This window comes from Archocentrus centrarchus, unplaced genomic scaffold, assembly GCF_007364275.1.
Source record: "Archocentrus centrarchus isolate MPI-CPG fArcCen1 unplaced genomic scaffold, fArcCen1 scaffold_26_ctg1, whole genome shotgun sequence".
In the NCBI taxonomy this organism is placed as follows: Eukaryota; Metazoa; Chordata; class Actinopteri; order Cichliformes; family Cichlidae; genus Archocentrus; species Archocentrus centrarchus.
Window position 1 is genome coordinate 35,821 of NW_022060256.1, and position 21,872 is coordinate 57,692.

At 43.3% G+C, this 21,872-nt stretch overlaps 1 protein-coding gene across 3 annotated transcripts in view; it reads right to left on the reverse strand.

The window, feature by feature from the left end:
- Nucleotides 1–3,966: 3,966 nt before the first annotated feature.
- LOC115775990 (zinc finger MIZ domain-containing protein 2-like) overlaps nucleotides 3,967–21,872 on the reverse strand; it is a 36,384-nt gene continuing 18,478 nt past the window's right edge. For 2 of the 3 annotated variants that reach the window (XM_030723555.1, XM_030723554.1), the window contains exons 14-21: nucleotides 9,641–9,746; nucleotides 9,175–9,332; nucleotides 8,972–9,039; nucleotides 8,506–8,574; nucleotides 7,130–7,449; nucleotides 6,878–7,050; nucleotides 6,428–6,631; nucleotides 5,328–5,435 (exon numbers count right to left, since the gene is read on the reverse strand). In XM_030723555.1, the coding sequence (XP_030579415.1) occupies nucleotides 5,328–5,435; nucleotides 6,428–6,631; nucleotides 6,878–7,050; nucleotides 7,130–7,449; nucleotides 8,506–8,574; nucleotides 8,972–9,039; nucleotides 9,175–9,332; nucleotides 9,641–9,746 (1,206 nt within the window). Of the gene's footprint in view, nucleotides 5,436–6,427; nucleotides 6,632–6,877; nucleotides 7,051–7,129; nucleotides 7,450–8,505; nucleotides 8,575–8,971; nucleotides 9,040–9,174; nucleotides 9,333–9,640; nucleotides 9,747–21,872 lie in introns of all 3 variants that reach the window. The other variant, XM_030723553.1, reaches the window with a different exon arrangement.

The window sequence follows — 21,872 nt, forward strand, 5'->3', positions numbered from 1 at the left end:
TTTTGTTGTATTTATTTATTATAAATTTTATTTTTACTTGTTGGTTTTCATATAATTATATGTTGAGTTATCTTAAGAAAACTTTGGAAAAATAAAGGATGGGAAAAAAGAGGGCTCAGTCTCCCAACATGAGTTTAATGAAAAGTTTGATTTTTTTTTTTTTTTTTTTAATTGTACAATTTTAAAATTGTGCAACATATGTTGTGAAGCAAGGCTGCATGGTGGTTAACACTACTGCCTCACAGCTAGATTGACATCTAGGTCTGGGTTCGATTCCACCTTGGCCCGGGTCTCTCTGTGTGGAGTTTGCATGTTTTCCCTGTGTCTGTGTGGGTTTCCTCCCACAGTCCAAAGACATGGACTTACTGGGGTTGGGTTAATTGGTCACTCTAAAGTACCCATAGGTGTGAATAGTTGTCTCTCTGTGTTAGCCCTGCAACAGGCTGGCGACCTATACAGGGTGTACTGTGCTTCTCACCCTATGTCAGCTGTGATAGGCTCCAGCCCCCCCCCCCTCACGACCCTGAACAGAATAAGCGGAAGAGAATGGATGGATGGAGATGTTGTAGCATTGAAACATTCAAAGATAAAACTTTGTCAAGCATCATCTTCTTCTAGTAAAGGGAAGGGAATGTGTCCGTAAAAACAGTTTGCCATGAAAGAAAAAACTTAAAAAATGTCACAGAATTCATTAAATTTGATTTAACCATACTTGTGGACACTCTATTATATCTATAATTTTATGGTTTAAAACTATTAACTATTTTTCATTCCTTGAAAATCAGTAGTAGTTATCACATTTTGCAGATAACTTATAATTCCAAACAAAAAAGGAGTTTTTAGAATTAGAAGGTTCTACTTGTTCAAAAAAAAAAAACCCAAAAAACCTATTTGCACATTTAACAGGATTTTGATATTACTGATTTAGAATACATATAGGATGTGTTTCATAATCATGTGTGAACAAGACTTATTCCATGTGTAATTTTTGCTATACAGAGTGCAAAATCTTTAAAGCTCAATATCTCAAAACTGGTCAGAACGTAGATAGAACCTTATAATTCTAAGGGGACAAAATGTTACCAGTGCACAGATAAATGTTACCAATTCACAGATAAATGTTACCAATGCACAGATAATTGTTACCAGTGCATAGACAAATGTTACCAGTGCACTAGCATAAAGTTTCATTACAAATGTATGTGAGCTTGGGGGCCCCCTGGTGGTGGTAGCCGCATATGTCGCCTATGACTCTGATCATGGCAACGATCCCGACAGACTGTTTTACCTCATTCAAGAGTTTCTGACTCGTGCCGCTGTCTCCCACCTCCCAACCACTCAGAGCCATTCAGAGGAAGGGGGAGAGCGCATGTTGTGCCTTCAAAATAAAAGCACGCGAGTTAAAGATTTCAATATCAAGTATTTTTCTCCTCTGCTGTGTATTTTTTGGTTGGGACAAATGCGCCTGTCTCCAATATTGGGGGGGACACGTCCCCCCCCCCCCCCCCCGGTTCCTACGCCTATGGATCCATCCCTCCATCAGACCTGCTGCCACTGATGTTCAGTCCAGTTCTTGTGTACTGTGGTATACCTCAGCCTTTCCTTCCTGTTTCTTTATGAATGGCTTCCTGATAGCTGCTCTTCCACTGAGACCATTTCTGTTGAGGCATCATTGAACAGTAGATGAATCCATGAAGGTCCAGATGCATCTCTCAGGTCCTGTGTCAGGTCTTTGCTGGATCTGTTCCTGTTTATTAACGGTGTGACTTTCAGAGAATGTTCATGTGCTGTACAGTTTTTTTAGGCCTCACACTTATTCTTCTGTCCTCCATGTGTCCAGTTTCCTCAGATTTTTAAGGACAAGCTGCACACCATGCTGAGATAGGCCAAGTTTGCAGCTAACGGCTCTTTGGGAATCACCTTGTTGGTGCACAAATCCTGTTTTATGCTGTCAGTTATCTTTTGGTATGTTTTACTGATTCAACTACAGAAACGGAACAAATGATGTGTTTTTGTGACAGGCTGCTAGTAAGAAAGAGCCTAAATATACAGTTAAATTAGTTCTTTGCTCTGTTTGCTATGTGTCGACACAACACTGGTTCACCCTTTGAGTCTGGAGCCTTTTTATGTTTGAATGATTCACAGGTCAGAGTTCAGAGGCTTAACTAACAAAAATATTCCTGTGAAAATGCTCGGGTACAACGACTGGACTGAGGTCGAGTGTAAAAATCAACCAAAGATGTAAAAAGAACCAAAGCTGGAGAACTGTTGCTCAAGAGCACTGTAAAGCATTATAAGAAGGTCTGGCTGCTCAGAAGCAACATGTAAAGAAGTGAGGTACGGCTCAAGACTTTTGAACAGTACTGTATCTAAGTCATTCATTACATGGTTAGTTAAAAGTAACATGTTATTTAACATTCATTCACAGGTTACGAAACAAATGTGTAGCCAGTAGTAGTAAATGTTGGAAAGTTTAACATGTGTAAGGTGTAAGTAATCCGAGTGGGTCAGCAGGATACTCTGATTACATCACAGATTGCTTCATATGTCTGTCACACAAAATCTCACCCAGCTCACAGGCCCCGCCCCTCCATACTTTTCGGCAGGTCAGCCAAGCAGCAGAAAGTGGGCTTTTGGGGAGGTGGGCCTTGCAGAGTCAGGAGCTACAGTGATGAACTGAGGTGCTGCGTGAACCACACAAAGCTTCTCAGCTTCTCCCACAAAAAAAGTCGCCTGAAGGAGCTTTATAAGCGTGGAATATTTTGACCTTTTACCCGCTGCTGATGAAACAGAAGCTGTTGAGCTGCTCGCAGCTGGTTTCCAGGTGGAGGTGATCTGTTCAGTGCGCCATTGATCAGTGACCTTTCATGACCTTTGATGACACGGGTCGATGCTGGGAGAGAGGAAGCAGCGGCACGTGCTGGCATCATGACGGCTGCTGCCCCCCCGTCCTCAATGCCTCCTCCACCCACAGACAAACAGTGCAGAGCTGGTCAGGATGTGTTTAATATCAGTTTCTTTCTCTCTCAGAAATCTTTAAAATAGTTCCTAATTTGTTCTCCAGTTAGTCCCGTGGTTCTTCCCAGTGACTGCCTGCAGGACTGGCCTGGCTGCACATGCGTGGCTCTCACCTGATCTACCAGCTGACTGGTTCAGGAACTGAAATTGCAAAGTGATGTTTTATGGAAAATCTGAAATTTCCTTTCCCGTTTCTGACCTTTAGGTCAGTCACTAAGTGCTGATCTCTACACGAGAACCCAATTTTCAAAATAGTCACACTAGTAAAAGATTCAGATTTTAATTTAAAATCTTGGTTCTGACTTTTATGGCCTTGTTCCATCCCGATTCTAGGGGTCTTCTTTGTGATCCCACGTACCCACCTGAAAACTGAGGGGGGTGCGCCTTTCAAACGTCCGCTTCAAAACAGCTCACCGGCCCCTGTGTGTTCACTCTGCAGCATCCTGTAAAACTCACCTGTTCAGACCTGTATCTGGGCAGGGTTTGTTTGTGTTGGCTGATTCATGTGTGTCCATTTTAATTGTCCTGCTTTTTACTGATATCTCTGTAAAGTAATTTGTTACTATTTATCAACCAATATGAAATTTTCTACCAGACTTCATTCATAAACTTGCTGATTTAAGGAAGGTGCAGTTTTATAAGTGTATCTGAATCTAATGTATCCAGCTTTTTATGAAGCAGTTGTGCATTTGCTGATTTTATGCTTTTTAAGTTCTTGTATGAGCAGCTGACATTAAGCACAATAAAACTAGATTTGTGGTTTTCTTCCACAGTTCCTTTAACATTTATTTCCCGTTTTACTCACTGTGACGCAGGTCACCATGAATAAAATGTGAACCTGAAGGTGTTCCCACCATGCCACATGGACTGTTTTCTCCGCTGATTGTGGGCGTCTGATGAAGAGCACCGACTCTTCATACGTGTGATGAAAGCAGTGCAGCCTCTGTGTGTCTTTCCAGTGTCTGTTTATTAAATTACAAACTTTATGTTATGAGCATCGTTACTGAATCATCATGTACAGGTTTATTTTTCCATGGAGACACCACGACTGTCTGGACTCTAGTCACTTTACAACACACAGGATGACGACGATGATGATGACGATGAGCAGGAGGAGGATGAAGATGAACCAGTGTTTCTCGAGGTCGAGCTCAGTGGCAGTTTGAAACCTCAGCTGTGATTTACACTAAGCCACATGCAGACCGAAGCCAGGTCAAAGTGAGACCTCGAACAGCCTGCAACAAAAATCAGCTCCACCCTTCATTTCGCCTGTACGGGGGGGCGAGCAGCTACAGCCTCTCACCACTCTCCGACTGATCATCGGCAGGTCTGCGTTAAATCAGGTCCGAGTCACACGCCATGGCCGGACGTAAATCCCGTTTCTGTCTTCAGCGCCTCGACGGGTCTCAGGTGAAAAACAAAAACACGCTCCTTTAAGTTCATCTTCAGCCATTTGTACCATTACACTTAAACTCATTCAGACCAGAAATATTCTGGCTGTAAAGCACCGCAGTGCTGCCTTCAGGTGTCTCAGACCCTCAGCCACAAACCACATTCACCATCAGGAAAAAACAGCCACACTTTCATTTACTGCACACTGCCACGCCGTGCTTTGGACCAAATTAGACAAAACTACAAATATATTCTTTTTTTATACAACAAAAATATACACTTCACACCTGAATTATGGTCTAATTAAAAGACTGCATCTGGTTGCTGTTAGATCCAAAATATACTCGATATAACAACAAATGATATCAGGCTTTTGTCAGCGATATCAGCAGCTTGTGTTGTCAGTGTGGGCAAAGAGGTGAGGCGTAAACGTCCTTCAGACTTCAGTGCAATGTGGACTTTTTCATTTTGTCTGATTTGAAGAACGGCCTGTTAGTGTTCGCAGGATGAAGTGCGAAGGGATTACCTCTGTATGGGTGGATCTGCGTAGAGCCCAAAAGGAAGAGGTGAGTGTAATGAGCAGGTAAATGATGTGGAAGCAGCACTGTGGTCACTTTAAATAGTGGCTGTCAGCTGTGACAGGGAATGAAGGATGAAGCATCAAAATACAGTTCAAGAGAATTTAAAAAAACAAACGAATAAAGTTACCATCAAGTTCATAATCACACATCAAAGAGATTTGTTATATTTAAAAGTTGTTGTTTTCTTGTTTTCCTTCCTTCTTATCGTCCGCTCCTTCCTGTGCAGACGGCAGCCCTGTCGGCTCGGCTGCCATGTTGGTGGCGAGGACAAAAAATTAAGTTTGGATGTTGCAGTGACGTCACTGCGCATTTGACCCTGGAGCCGTGCGAGTGCTTTCAGTTGTTCTCAAACAGGGACAGCAGGTCATCGTTGTTGTTGCTCGGCAGGTCCGGAGGGCCGAGGTAGGACAGCAATTCGTCTGGGTTGGTCAACTCGGGAAGCAACTGCAGGAGCAACGAGGACAACCGTGTGTTACATTCAGCGTGGTGTTCTGCAGGGCTCTGCGCCCGGGCCGCTGCGGTTTTTATTTGAAACACTTCGGTTTACTCCACCAGCTCGGAGGTACGGAAGCTTGAGCTGAACACGTTAATGAGCTCAATCAGGACATTATCAGCATCACGCTTCGTTAATCAGACGCATTCATTTCTCTAAAACTCAAAACTTCACTGGACAAATGTGAATATTTATGCACTTCCTCAATTATGAGTTATCATAATCACTACTATTACTGGAAGGATTTCTGTTACCATCCATCCATCCGCTTCCGCTTATCCTTTTTCAGGGTCGCGGGGGGGCTGGAGCCTATCCCAGCTGTCATAGGGCGAGAGGCAGGGTACACCCTGAACAGGTCGCCATTCTGTCACAGGGCCAACACAGAGAGACAAACAACCTTTCACACTCACATTCACGCTCTCATTCGCACCTATGGGCAATTTAGAGTAGCCAATTAACTTAACCCCGGTAAGTGCATGTCTTTGGAATGTGGGAGGAAACCCACGCAAGCACGGGGAGAACATGCAAACTCCACACAGAGACGGAGAGGCCAAGGTGGAATCGAACCCTTCCACATGGTATTCTAACTGTGAGGCAGCAGTGCTAACCACTGCGCCACCGTGCTGCCCCTTTCTGTTACCAAATATAAAAATTACAGTAATGATATTACCCATTTACTTTTCTATTACTTTAATACCATTTTAATATTAATGTCTTATAACAGTTATTAATCTATTACTACTTTCGTTGTTACTGTTATTTTATGATTTCTTGTATTTTTTTATTGTACCTATAGAATTTAATTAATATTTATCATTAGCTTCTCATTTATTAATATTAGCATTCATTTTATTATTATAGTTTCCTTCTATCATCATTATTATTACTGATGTTAAAGCCAAGTACAACAGTAGAATCTGCTGAGTCGTCTTTTTCTACTCACATCCAAAGCAGTTTCCGGAACATCAGCAGAGCCCCCGAGTGCGAAGGAGCCGTCGCCTTGGAGACGGGGATTCTGGTTGCTACGCTGCATCATCTGGTTGCCACCCCCTGGTTGAGAGTTGCCATGGAGACCCTGTGACTGCTGCTGATGCTGTTGGAGAGGCGCACCATGGGAAGCGGAGTCCAAACGGCCTGAGACCGACATCTGAGAGGGAATGAGACAAGGGGGGAAGGAGGGGGGGGGTGAAGAAAGGAAAGAAGGATGGAAAGGAAATAAGAGCAGGAGGAGAGGAGAAAGACATGATGGTAAACGGGAAATGTGAGAGGACAACAAAGGAAGGAGGAAAGGAGACAGAGGAAGGAAGGAGATGTAAGAGGAGATTTTTTTTTTTTAATTATTAACAGACTGAATGAATCTAAAGCAGTGATGATGATGAAGATGTTATTTTACCTGTCCTGCCAGCGGGTGAGGTGGGGGCTTCTCAGGGGTGAGGAGGGCACTGGAGAGCTCCGACTGGTAGGAGAGAGGCGGGGGGCCGGGGGAGGAGAAGTCACTGCCAATGCCGGGCGTCCCGGGAGCGCTGAAGTCGGAGAACGGAGCCGACAAAGCGGGAAAGGACGGAGCTGAGAAGGAGACATGGAGGAGACATGTGAGCAGAACAGGAAGTGACCGATACTCCGCTGTGAGGGGAAAACATCTTACCTGATCCGGGGTACTCGGGTGTTGCACTGCTATTATTGTTGCCCCCTGTAGGCAGGGAGGAGTAGGGCATCGGGGAAGAGGAGGAAGAGGAAGGGGGGACTGCTGAGGTGGTGGTGGAGGAGGATGAGGAAGAGGAGGGGGTGGGGCCGAGTGACGCGATCATCTCCATGACGTTGGGCAGGACCATGTGACTGGGGCTGAGCGTCCGGCAGCGCTTCAGTACGGGGCCGTCAGGCTCCTCCTTCACGTGGAGGTCGGGCTTCACGGGCACCGGCTTCCAGCTGCACACGGGGTCGATGGTGATCTCCTCGTACTCCGAACTGAGGAAAGATGCAGTTATTGGCTCATTTATCGGCTCGTTTGAAGGCACGCCCACTCTGAAGCTCTTCAGAGATATGAAACCCCGCGGCACGTCTGAAGTCAGAATCAACAGTCTGATGATTTTTTTCTCCAAGAAGCTTTAAAAATATGGTTTTAAGCTCCTGTTACAGCCTCTCGCTTCATTATCATATTATAGTTTAATGCTTTTAGGACCTAAAAATATGAAATTATATCAACCAGAGCTGTTTGAAATAAATCAGGATAAACGGTATAACTGAGGTCAATAAATGTTTGCTTTCTTAGTTTCTGCCTTGTGCTGTCTCCCATTCCCATCACTTTATATTTTGTCACATTGCATTAACACTTTTAGACTCGGTCAAATCTGCTATGCATTATCACGATGTACTTCCTCAGTCTCTATTAGCTGCAGAGTTAAATGGGTTTAATGAGCCCTCAGTTCCAGGCCGAGGGCTGTGGATACCTTCAGGACACCCAGAGATCAATGCCGGCTCTTGTGCTGAAATATTTTTGTTCCACATTTATTCTGTAGGACAGAGAGTGGATGGATAAACCAGCTGTTTCTGTTCTGTGGACTTAAAGTCTGCACTCTGTTATAAAAAATATTTTAACTAGAACAGGGTTAGAATTTTGATTTTATTCCACATATGTTCATTAATTACTGAAGGACAAAATAATTTGAAGTTAATCGGGCTTGGCTGCTTTCCCACTGACACAAAACTGATTTAAAGAAAAAATAATTTAATTTGCTAAGACTTATTTCTGCACTCTTAAAGATACTTTTTGGGAAATGTACATCATTTTAAAATGTTAATTTTTATTTATTTTTATTTATTTTTCAGCACAGTTTATCCAACTCAACAGAACAAGGAAAAGTAAAAATAATGTACTAAAAAAAAAACGGAGGAAAATTAGGTGATAAACCGTGGCTACATGCAGTATGATATACACAGACTACAGCACTACATGTAACAGCAGCAGGGTTTTGTAATTCATTAATATTCTGCAGCACTCTGAACTAAAATAAAGTTTCTTACTTCTGGACGTAGATGAGGATTCCCAGCATGTACTGATCCACCTCCAGACCCTCCAACAGAGCCGTTTTACTGCAAACACACACACACACACACACACACACACACACACACACACACACACACACACACAGAGTTAAGTTAAAGTTCAGGATCCCATCTCCTCGTTGGGCTTTTTCAGACACAACTGATGCTTAAATTTCAGTTTCTGGTTTTAACTGGAACTACTTTCTACTGAAGAAATAGTCCCTGTTTCTACCTTCTCCAGCCTGACCTTAATGACCAAATTCCACTTTAACAGCTCTAAAAACATCTGCTCAACCATTTTTAATAACAAAACCATGTGAAGTAACATTATGGCGATGATGTGGATGTTAAGTTTGTTCCGCCTCACCTGAAGGTTTCACACCTTTAAGGCTTCTCTACATTTAAAATCAAACGTGTGTGTGTGTGTGTGTGTGTTGCATACTTGCACACAGGACATCTCCACGTTCCTCTCTCACAGTTGAGCTGCAGGTACGACTCCAGATCAAAACACTGTGAGAAAAAAGGCTGTCGGTCAGATTCAAGCAGCAACCTCCGGTTTACCAAACCTGCAGTTCCTCTAACGTCCACCAGAGGCTGGCTCCAGTGGACAGGAAGCGGAGAGCTGTGATTGGTTGTCACTCTGACCTGAATGTGTCTACAGTCGTGGCCTCTGGCGGGCAGCTGGATGCGTCTGAATGTGATGGGACACTTCAGCGAGACCCTGATGGCGGTCTGCTCCACGCCGTCCTCTCCATTTAACCCGGGGGTCCCGGGGATCGAACCACTGCTGAAGTTCCTCTTTACTGAAAGACGCAGAGAGAGATGAATTTAAAAAAAAACAAAAAACAAAAAAAAAAAACATCAGTGGAAAACCGATCTTGAGGTCCGGGAACCAGATGAGGATGAGCTGCTGACTCAGAGGTTTGCTGCTAACATCGAGTCGAGGCGGGATCATCCCATCAAAATCTGGAGCATCAGAAGCTTCATCTCCTGCACCAGTCTGAGCCGGAGCAGCACCGCCATTCTCCACCTTTTTAGCTTTATTCTAACAGGAACATGCAAACGAGTGACGAGAACACTGAAATAAAAAGAGGAAGAAGAAGATCCTCACTCTTGGTGACACAGAGCTCCGCAGGAAGCAGCCTCTTCTTCATCAGACCCTGCAGCACTGAACGCACCGACGGACGGTGAACCAGCTGGAGGACGAACAGGTGAGACTGAGGAGACACACCCACACCCACACCCACGAAAGTCAGGTTAAGTTCCTCATGCTGGTAGTTTAAAAATGAATTTATTTCAGTGTTTTGTTTTATTTTGTTGTCTTACAATCAAATAAAAATACATAAATACACTAAAAAATACAAAATAAATGAAAATATTAAAAATAAAAGGAGGTGTTCATTCATTCATCCATCAGCTTTTTAAATTTGCTTCTGTATTTAAATTCATTAGGGCCCGAGCACGAACTGTGCGAAGGCCCTATTGTAATTGCTTCGTTTATTATTATTATTATTAGGGCCCGAGCACGAACTGTGCGAAGGCCCTATTGTAATTGCTTCGTTTATTATTAGGGCCCGAGCACGAACTGTGCGAAGGCCCTATTGTAATTGCTTCGTTTATTATTATTTTTTTTTTTTTTTTTTTTTTTTTTTTTATTATTATTCAGGCAAATGAATTGGCTTTTTGGGGGCTTTATCATATTCAAAAACTCATGAAACTTTGCACATGCGTCACACCTGGTGAAAATTTAAGTATTTTAATGGGCTCGGGCAAGGGCGCGCCCAAATGGCTCGCTAGCGCCCCCTAAACTGGAGCCCCACCGCTGTGTTTCACGTACATGAATGAAACTTCATACACATGTATATCATGTCCAGGCGCACAAAAAATCCTCTTGGAGCCATGCCCTAAACCCAACAGGAAGTCCGCCATTTTGAATTAATTATGCAAATTTGGCGATTTGCAGCCCTCACACTTTTTCTAATAACTCAGAGGTTTTAGACGTTATCATCTTCATATTTGGTTTGTCTAACCTACACCCCCAGGGGAATCTAAATCTCGAAAATGGTGAGTTTTTGCCAAGGGGGAGGGGTCCTTATGCCCCTTTGAACTTTGATCATTCGCCATGAAATTTTGATTGCCTCTCATTCATACCTACATGATCCAATGTGCATCAAACTTCTCCAGTAGGATGAGGGTGCCCCCCTGAACACATACATATGACAATATTTAATATCAGTCGCAGCGCCACCTAGTGGGAACAGGAAATGTCATATTTTACACTTGGAGGTCCAGCTCCAAGGTGGTTTAGCAGAACCATCTCAAATTTCACCTGGAAAGCCTTAAGAAGTTGGACTTACTGTGTTTTCAAAACTGTGAGTTTTTGACAAAAGGGCGTGACCCTTATGGGACGGCAAAGTTCGATGATTCGCCATGAACACAAAAATGGCTGTAACTCAAAGCCAACTTGCCCAATCTGGCTCAAACTTCAGTGGTGTGATAAGCATGCTGCCCTGAACACACTCATATGCATAAAGTCCATAAACGTTAGAGCGCCGCCTAGTGGCAGCTCGGAATATCTTAAAATAGCAAGTTTTTTGAGTAGCCCCGGAGCTACGTTTTATCTACATGTATGAAAATGTACATGCTCATGTAACATACTAAGACGTACAAAAAAGTCTCTTGGACCCATACCCTAAACCCTACAGGAAGTCGGCCATCTTCAATTGAAGGTGTCAATTTTTGCGATTTCCACGCCTGCTATTTGAACGAACTTGTCCTAGGGCATTTCACCCAGTGACACCAAATTGGCTCCAGATCATCTACACAAGTAGCCCATCAAAAGTTATTCAGGGTTTTGTAGAATATTGAACGGTGTTGCCATGGCAACCCTCTGAATTTGGACTTTTTTCAATTTCAAATTCACAGAGATTCTAAACATCAGCCCCTGGGCTGTGCTTTCTCTATGTACCTGAAAATGTGCCTGCTGATGTAAGATGCTAACATCTACAAAAAACTCTCTTGGACCGATAGCCCAAACCCAACAGGAAGTCAGCCACGTTTACTTTAAAGTGTCATTTTTGCAGCATTTTTCGCCTTTTTCAGGCCTTTTTGCCTCAACTCCTCCTAGGGCATTTGACCCAGTGAGACCAAAATGGCTCCAGATCATCCACACAAGTAGCCCATCAAAAGATATTCATGGTTTTGTAGAATATTGAACGGTGTTGCCGTAGCAACCCTCTGAATTTGGACTTTTTTTCCATTTCAGGCCCAGATAGGTTCTAAACATCAGCCCCAGGGCAGTGCTTGGTCTGTGTACCTGAAATCGTGCATGCTGAAGTAACATCCTAAGACGTACAAAAAAGTCTCTTGGCCCGATAGCCGAAATCCAACAGGAAGCCTGACATGTTCTAATTAAGGTGTCATTTTTGCAGCATTTTTCACATTTTTCAGGCCTGCTATTTGAATCATCTTCTACTACAGCTTTTCATCCAGTCACACCAAAATGGCTCCAGATCATCTACACAAGTAGCCCATCAAAAGATATTCATGGTTTTGTAGAATATTGAACGGTGTTGCCGTAGCAACCCTCTAAATGTGGGATTTTACTCATATACCACAGTGCACCAAATTGTTACATCTCTGACATACATTGTCCGATCTGCCTCAAACTTCACAGGCTTAATGGGAGGGTAAGGGAGACCGGACACACCCCTCTATCAGCTTTGTTTCACACTCATAACGCCACCTAGTGGCAACAGGAAATCAGTAGGACACTGATACTCATCATCCTATGGTCATTACAGTTTCATTGATGGCTGCAGGCATTACATAGAGCATTGTGACATATTAATTAGTGGGCACTCACCGACGCCACCTAGTGGAAGCGGGAGACGATCGACGCGAAGTACGGCTAGCCTGCTGAGCCGTCAGCAGCCGGGTGAGCCAGCTACTCTCTCGTCTGCGAGAACCTCCGAGCGCGGTTCGGCTGGAGCGTGCCACGGGTCGACGCGCGGCTTGGCTGGAGCGCGCCAGGGGTCGACGCGCGCCGGGTGCGAGGGCCCGCTCATCGCCGCTTGCGGCTTTAATTATTATTAGGGCCCGAGCACGAACTGTGCGAAGGCCCTATTGTAATTGCTTCGTTTATTATTATTATTATTTTTTTTTTTTTTTTTTTTTTTTTTTTTTTTTATTATTCAGGCAAATGAATTGGCTTTTTGGGGGCTTTATCATATTCAAAAACTCATGAAACTTGGCACATGCGTCACACCTGGTGAAAATTTAAGTATTTTAATGGGCTTGGGCAAGGGCGCGCCCAAATGGCTCGCTAGCGCCCCCTAAACTGGAGCCCCACCGCTGTGTTTCACGTACATGAATGAAACTTCATACACATGTATATCATGTCCAGGCGCACAAAAAATCCTCTTGGAGCCATGCCCTAAACCCAACAGGAAGTCCGCTATTTTGAATTAATTATGCAAATTTGGCGATTTGCAGCCCTCACACTTTTTCTAATAACTCAGAGGTTTTAGACGTTATCATCTTCATATTTGGTTTGTCTAACCTACACCCCCAGGGGAATGTAAATCTCGAAAATGGTGAGTTTTTGCCAAGGGGGAGGGGTCCTTATGCCCCTTTGAACTTTGATCATTCGCCATGAAATTTTGATTGCCTCTCATTCATACCTACATGATCCAATGTGCATCAAACTTCTCCAGTAGGATGAGGGTGCCCCCCTGAACACATACATATGACAATATTTAATATCAGTCGCAGCGCCACCTAGTGGGAACAGGAAATGTCATATTTTACACTTGGAGGTCCAGCTCCAAGGTGGTTTAGCAGAACCATCTCAAATTTCCCCTGGAAAGCCTTAAGAAGTTGGACTTACTGTGTTTTCAAAACTGTGACTTTTTGACAAAAGGGCGTGACCCTTATGGGACGGCAAAGTTCGATGATTCGCCATGAACACAAAAATGGCTGTAACTCAAAGCCAACTTGCCCAATCTGGCTCAAACTTCAGTGGTGTGATAAGCATGCTGCCCTGAACACATTCATATGCATAAAGTCCATAAACGTTAGAGCGCCGCCTAGTGGCAGCTCGGAATATCTTAAAATAGCATGTTTTTTGAGTAGCCCCGGAGCTACGTTTTATCTACATGTATGAAAATGTACAGGCTCATGTAACATCCTAAGACGTACAAAAAAGGCTCTTGGACCCATACCCCAAACCCTACAGGAAGTCGGCCATCTTCAATTGAAGGTGTCAATTTTTGCAATTTCCACGCCTGCTATTTGAACGAACTCGTCCTAGGGCATTTCACCCACTGACACCAAATTGGCTCCAGATCATCTACATAAGTAGCCCATCAAATATTGTGGAAATCTTTAAAAAATATTAAACGGCCTTGTCACACCAGGCCATTAAATTTGGCCTTTGTTTTTCTCCCTCACCACCAAAATTGTTTGTGCACTTGTTCGCACATGCTTTGTCTGATCAGGCTGAAAATTTAATCACTCATGTACACACCCAGGCTGAATCCATAACTCCAGATTCAAGACTGTAGGCGCAATAGCGCCCCCTACAGAAGCAAATGAAAATTTGTATGACCGTCCACAGAATTAGTTTTGCTCTGAAATACATGAAATATCTTTCACCATTCCTTACAAAATCCTCATCTATTTGATAAGCCTCCTGCCCTGAACACATTGATATGCATAAAGTCCATAAACGTTAGAGCGCCCCCTACTGGCAGCTTTAAATATCATAATATACCATGTTTTTTAGCTAGCCCCTGAGTTACATTTTATCTACAGCTCTGAAATTTTGCACACTCATGTAACATCCTAAGACATACAAAAAAGTCTCTTGGAGCCATACTCCAAACCCTACAGGAAGTCCAGCATCTTCAATTGAAAGTGTCAATTTTTGTCAATTTTTGCCATTTTCAGGCCTGCTATTTGAATGAACCCCTCCTAGGGCATTTCACCCAGTGAGACCAAATTGGCTCCAGATCATCTAGACAAACAGCCCATCAAATATTGTGGAAATCTTGACAAAATATTAAACGGTGTTGTCACACCAGGCCATTGAATTTGGCTTTCATTTTTCTCAATGGCGACCAAAATTGTTTGGGCACGTGTTCGTACATGCTTTGCCCGATCTGCCTGAAAATGTAATCACTCATGTACACAGCCACTCTGAACCCATAACTATGGATTCAAGGCTATACGTAGCTGCAAGAGCGCCCCCTACAGAAGCAAATGAAATTTTGTATAGCCTCCACAAACTTAGTTTCTCGGAAATGTATGAAAATGTGTTTCAACATTCTTGACATCATCCTGATCAAAACAGTCTATCAGACCCATGCCCTATTTTGCATGCTGGAGCCGTGACCCCACCCCCAAATATTCCATTGCGTCTATGCCGAGAGCAAAAGATATCTTTTCCTATAAAAGAATTCAACTTTCTTCAGACCTTCTGTACACCATCACGATCAAAAGACCTCCGAGTGCGGCACGGGTCGACGAGCGCCACGGGTCGACGCGCAGGGAGTGCGAGGGCCCGATATCACCGCTTGCGGTTTTAATTATTATTATTATTATTATTATTATTATTTTTTTTTTTTTTTTATTATTCAGGCAAATGAATTGGCTTTTTGGGGGCTTTATCATATTCAAAAACTCATGAAACTTGGCACATGCGTCACACCTGGTGAAAATTTAAGTATTTTAATGGGCTCGGGCAAGGGCGCGCCCAAATGGCTCGCTAGCGCCCCCTAAACTGGAGCCCCACCGCTGTGTTTCACGTACATGAATGAAACTTCATACACATGTATATCATGTCCAGGCGCACAAAAAATCCTCTTGGAGCCATGCCCTAAACCCAACAGGAAGTCCGCCATTTTGAATTAATTATGCAAATTTGGCGATTTGCAGCCCTCACACTTTTTCTAATAACTCAGAGGTTTTAGACGTTATCATCTTCATATTTGGTTTGTCTAACCTACACCCCCAGGGGAATCTAAATCTCGAAAATGGTGAGTTTTTGCCAAGGGGGAGGGGTCCTTATGCCCCTTTGAACTTTGATCATTCGCCATGAAATTTTGATTGCCTCTCATTCATACCTACATGATCCAATGTGCATCAAACTTCTCCAGTAGGATGAGGGTGCCCCCCTGAACACATACATATGACAATATTTAATATCAGTCGCAGCGCCACCTAGTGGGAACAGGAAATGTCATATTTTACACTTGGAGGTCCAGCTCCAAGGTGGTTTAGCAGAACCATCTCAAATTTCACCTGGAAAGCCTTAAGAAGTTGGACTTACTGTGTTTTCAAAACTGTGAGTTTTTGACAAAAGGGCGTGACCCTTATGGGACGGCAAAGTTCGATGATTCGCCATGAACACAAAAATGGCTGTAACTCAAAGCCAACTTGCCCAATCTGGCTCAAACTTCAGTGGTGTGATAAGCACCCTGTCCTGAACACACTGATATGCATAAAGTCCATAAACGTTAGAGCGCCGCCTAGTGGCAGCTCGGAATATCTTAAAATAGCAAGTTTTTTGAGTAGCCCCGGAGCTACGTTTTATCTACATGTATGACAATGTACAGGCTCGTGTAACATCCTAAGACGTACAAAAAAGTCTCTTGGACCCATACCCCAAACCCTACAGGAAGTCGGCCATCTTCAATTGAAGGTGTCAATTTTTGCCATTTCCACGCCTGCTATTTGAACGAACTTGTCCTAGGGCATTTGACCCAGTGAGACCAAATTTGCTCCACATCATCTAGACAAGTAGCCCATCAAATATTGTGGAAATCTTTAAAAAATATTAAATGGCCTTATCACACCAGGCCATTGAAGTTGGCCTTCGTTTTTCTCCCTCACCACCAAAATTGTTTGTGCACTTGTTCGCACATGCTTTGTCTGATCAGGCTGAAAATTTAATCACTCATGTACACACCCAGGCTGAATCCATAACTACAGATTCAAGACTGTAGGCGCAATAGCGCCCCCTACAGAAGCAAATGAAAATTTGTATGACGTCCACATAATTAGTTTTGCTCTGAAATGCATGAAACTATCTTTCACCATTCCTTACGAAATCCTCATCAATTTGATAAGCCTCCTGCCCTGAACACATTGATATGCATAAAGTCCATAAATGTTACAGCGCCACCTACTGGCAGCTTGAAATATCATAAAATAGCATGTTTTTTAGCTAGCCCCAGAGCTACATTATATCTACAGCTCTGAAATTCTGCACACTCATGTAACATCCTAAGACGTACAAAAAAGTCTCTTGGAGCCATACTGGAAACCCTACAGGAAGTCCAGCATCTTCAATTGAAAGTGTCAGTTTTTGTCAATTTTTGCCATTTTCAGGCCTGCTATTTGAATGAACTCCTCCTAGGGCATTTCAGCCAGTGAGACCAAATTGGCTCCAGATCATCTAGACAAACAGCCCATCAAATATTGTGGAAATCTTGACAAAATATTAAATGGTGTTGTCACACCAAGCCATTGCAGTTGGCTTTCATTTTTCTCAATGGCGACCAAAATTGTTTGGGCACGTGTTCGTACATGCTTTGCCCGATCTGCCTGAAAATGTAATCACTCATGTACACAGCCACTCTGAACCCATAACTATGGATTCAAGGCTATACGTAGCTGCAAGAGCGCCCCCTACAGAAGCAAATGAAATTTTGTATAGCATCCACAAACTTAGTTTCTCGGAAATGTATGAAAATGTGTTTCAACATTCTTGACATCATCCTGATCAAAACAGTCTATCAGACCCATGCCCTATTTTGCATGCTGGAGCCGTGCCCCCACCCCCAAATATTCCATTGCGTCTATGCCGAGAGCAAAAGATATCTTTTCCTATAAAAGAATTCAACTTTCTACAGACCTTCTGTACACCATCACGATCACAAGACCTCCGAGTGCGGCACGGGTCGACGAGCGCCACGGGTCGACGCGCAGGGAGTGCGAGGGCCCGATATCACCGCTTGCGGTTTTAATTAGGGCCCGAGCACGAACTGTGCGAAGGCCCTATTGTAATTGCTTCGTTTATTATTATTATTATTATTATTTTTTTTTTTTTTTTATTATTATTATTATTATTATTATTCAGGCAAATGAATTGGCTTTTTGGGGGCTTTATCATATTCAAAAACTCATGAAACTTTGCACATGCGTCACACCTGGTGAAAATTTAAGTATTTTAATGGGCTCGGGCAAGGGCGCGCCCAAATGGCTCGCTAGCGCCCCCTAAACTGGAGCCCCACCGCTGTGTTTCACGTACATGAATGAAACTTCATACACATGTATATCATGTCCACGCGCACAAAAAATCCTCTTGGAGCCATGCCCTAAACCCAACAGGAAGTCCGCCATTTTGAATTAATTATGCAAATTTGGCGATTTGCAGCCCTCACACTTTTTCTAATAACTCAGAGGTTTTAGATGTTATCATCTTCATATTTGGTTTGTCTAACCTACACCCCCAGGGGAATCTAAATCTCGAAAATGGTGAGTTTTTGCCAAGGGGGAGGGGTCCTTATGCCCCTTTGAACTTTGATCATTCGCCATGAAATTTTGATTGCCTCTCATTCATACCTACATGATCCAATGTGCATCAAACTTCTCCAGTAGGATGAGGGTGCCCCCCTGAACACATACATATGACAATATTTAATATCAGTCGCAGCGCCACCTAGTGGGAACAGGAAATGTCATATTTTACACTTGGAGGTCCAGCTCCAAGGTGGTTTAGCAGAACCATCTCAAATTTCACCTGGAAAGCCTTAAGAAGTTGGACTTACTGTGTTTTCAAAACTGTGACTTTTTGACAAAAGGGCGTGACCCTTATGGGACGGCAAAGTTCGATGATTCGCCATGAACACAAAAATGGCTGTAACTCAAAGCCAACTTGCCCAATCTGGCTCAAACTTCAGTGGTGTGATAAGCATGCTGCCCTGAACACATTCATATGCATAAAGTCCATAAACGTTAGAGCGCCGCCTAGTGGCAGCTCGGAATATCTTAAAATAGCATGTTTTTTGAGTAGCCCCGGAGCTACGTTTTATCTACATGTATGAAAATGTACAGGCTCATGTAACATACTAAGACGTACAAAAAAGTCTCTTGGACCCATACCCCAAACCCTACAGGAAGTCGGCCATCTTCAATTGAAGGTGTCAATTTTTGCGATTTCCACGCCTGCTATTTGAACGAACTCGTCCTAGGGCATTTCACCCACTGACACCAAATTGGCTCCAGATCATCTACACAAGTAGCCCATCAAATATTGTGGAAATCTTTACAAAATATTAAACGGCCTTGTCACACCAGGCCATTAAATTTGGCCTTTGTTTTTCTCCCTCACCACCAAAATTGTTTGTGCACTTGTTCGCACATGCTTTGTCTGATCAGGCTGAAAATTTAATCACTCATGTACACACCCAGGCTGAATCCATAACTACAGATTCAAGACTGTAGGCACAATAGCGCCCCCTACAGAAGCAAATGAAAATTTGTATGACCGTCCACAGAATTAGTTTTGCTCTGAAATACATGAAATATCTTTCACCATTCCTTACAAAATCCTCATCTATTTGATAAGCCTCCTGCCCTGAACACATTGATATGCATAAAGTCCATAAACGTTAGAGCGCCCCCTACTGGCAGCTTTAAATATCATAATATACCATGTTTTTTAGCTAGCCCCTGAGTTACATTTTATCTACAGCTCTGAAATTTTGCACACTCATGTAACATCCTAAGACATACAAAAAAGTCTCTTGGAGCCATACTCCAAACCCTACAGGAAGTCCAGCATCTTCAATTGAAAGTGTCAATTTTTGCCATTTTCAGGCCTGCTATTTGAATGAACTCCTCCTAGGGCATTTCAGCCAGTGAGACCAAATTGGCTCCACATCATCTAGACAAACAGCCCATCAAAAAAGTCAATCAGACCCATGCCCTATTTTGCATGCTGGAGCCGTGACCACACCCCCAAATATTCCATTGCGTCTATGCCGAGAGCAAAAGATACCTTTTCCTATAAAAGAATTCAACTTTCTAGAGACCCATCACGATCACAAAACCTCCGAGTGCGGCACGGGTCGACGAGCGCCACAGGTCGACGCGCGCGGAGTGCGAGGGCCCGATATCACCGCTTGCGGTTTTAATTATTTTTATTATTATTCAGGCAAATGAATTGGCTTTTTGGGGGCTTTATCATATTCAAAAACTCATGAAACTTTGCACATGCGTCACACCTGGTGAAAATTTAAGTATTTTAATGGGCTCGGGCAAGGGCGCCCCCAAATGGCTCGCTAGCGCCCCCTAAACTGGAGCCCCACCGCTGTGTTTCACGTACATGAATGAAACTTCCTACACATGTATATCATGTCCAGGCGCACAAAAAATCCTCTTGGAGCCATGCCCTAAACCCAACAGGAAGTCCGCCATTTTGAATTAATTATGCAAATTTGGCGATTTGCAGCCCTCACACTTTTTCTAATAACTCAGAGGTTTTAGACGTTATCATCTTCATATTTGGTTTGTCTAACCTACACCCCCAGGGGAATCTAAATCTCGAAAATGGTGAGTTTTTGCCAAGGGGGAGGGGTCCTTATGCCCCTTTGAAATTTGATCATTCGCCATGAAATTTTGATTGCCTCTCATTCATACCTACATGATCCAATGTGCATCAAACTTCTCCAGTAGGATGAGGGTGCCCCCCTGAACACATACATATGACAATATTTAATATCAGTCGCAGCGCCACCTAGTGGGAACAGGAAATGTCATATTTTACACTTGGAGGTCCAGCTCCAAGGTGGTTTAGCAGAACCATCTCAAATTTCACCTGGAAAGCCTTAAGAAGTTGGACTTACTGTGTTTTCAAAACTGTGAGTTTTTGACAAAAGGGCGTGACCCTTATGGGACGGCAAAGTTCGATGATTCGCCATGAACACAAAAATGGCTGTAACTCAAAGCCAACTTGCCCAATCTGGCTCAAACTTCAGTGGTGTGATAAGCATGCTGCCCTGAACACACTCATATGCATAAAGTCCATAAACGTTAGAGCGCCGCCTAGTGGCAGCTCGGAATATCTTAAAATAGCAAGTTTTTTGAGTAGCCCCGGAGCTACGTTTTATCTACATGTATGAAAATGTACATGCTCATGTAACATACTAAGACGTACAAAAAAGTCTCTTGGACCCATACCCTAAACCCTACAGGAAGTCGGCCATCTTCAATTGAAGGTGTCAATTTTTGCGATTTCCACGCCTGCTATTTGAACAAACTTGTCCTAGGGCATTTCACCCAGTGACACCAAATTGGCTCCAGATCATCTACACAAGTAGCCCATCAAAAGTTATTCAGGGTTTTGTAGAATATTGAACGGTGTTGCCATGGCAACCCTCTGAATTTGGACTTTTTTCAATTTCAAATTCACAGAGATTCTAAACATCAGCCCCTGGGCTGTGCTTTCTCTATGTACCTGAAAATGTGCCTGCTGATGTAAGATGCTAACATCTACAAAAAACTCTCTTGGACCGATAGCCCAAACCCAACAGGAAGTCAGCCACGTTTACTTTAAAGTGTCATTTTTGCAGCATTTTTCGCCTTTTTCAGGCCTTTTTGCCTCAACTCCTCCTAGGGCATTTGACCCAGTGAGACCAAAATGGCTCCAGATCATCCACACAAGTAGCCCATCAAAAGATATTCATGGTTTTGTAGAATATTGAACGGTGTTGCCATAGCAACCCTCTGAATTTGGACTTTTTTTCCATTTCAGGCCCAGATAGGTTCTAAACATCAGCCCCAGGGCAGTGCTTGGTCTGTGTACCTGAAATCGTGCATGCTGAAGTAACATCCTAAGACGTACAAAAAAGTCTCTTGGACCGATAGCCGAAATCCAACAGGAAGCCTGACATGTTCTAATTAAGGTGTCATTTTTGCAGCATTTTTCACATTTTTCAGGCCTGCTATTTGAATCATCTTCTACTACAGCTTTTCATCCAGTCACACCAAAATGGCTCCAGATCATCTACACAAGTAGCCCATCAAAAGATATTCATGGTTTTGTAGAATATTGAACGGTGTTGCCGTAGCAACCCTCTAAATGTGGGATTTTACTCATATACCACAGTGCACCAAATTGTTACATCTCTGACATACATTGTCCGATCTGCCTCAAACTTCACAGGCTTAATGGGAGGGTAAGGGAGACCGGACACACCCCTCTATCAGCTTTGTTTCACACTCATAACGCCACCTAGTGGCAACAGGAAATCAGTAGGACACTGATACTCATCATC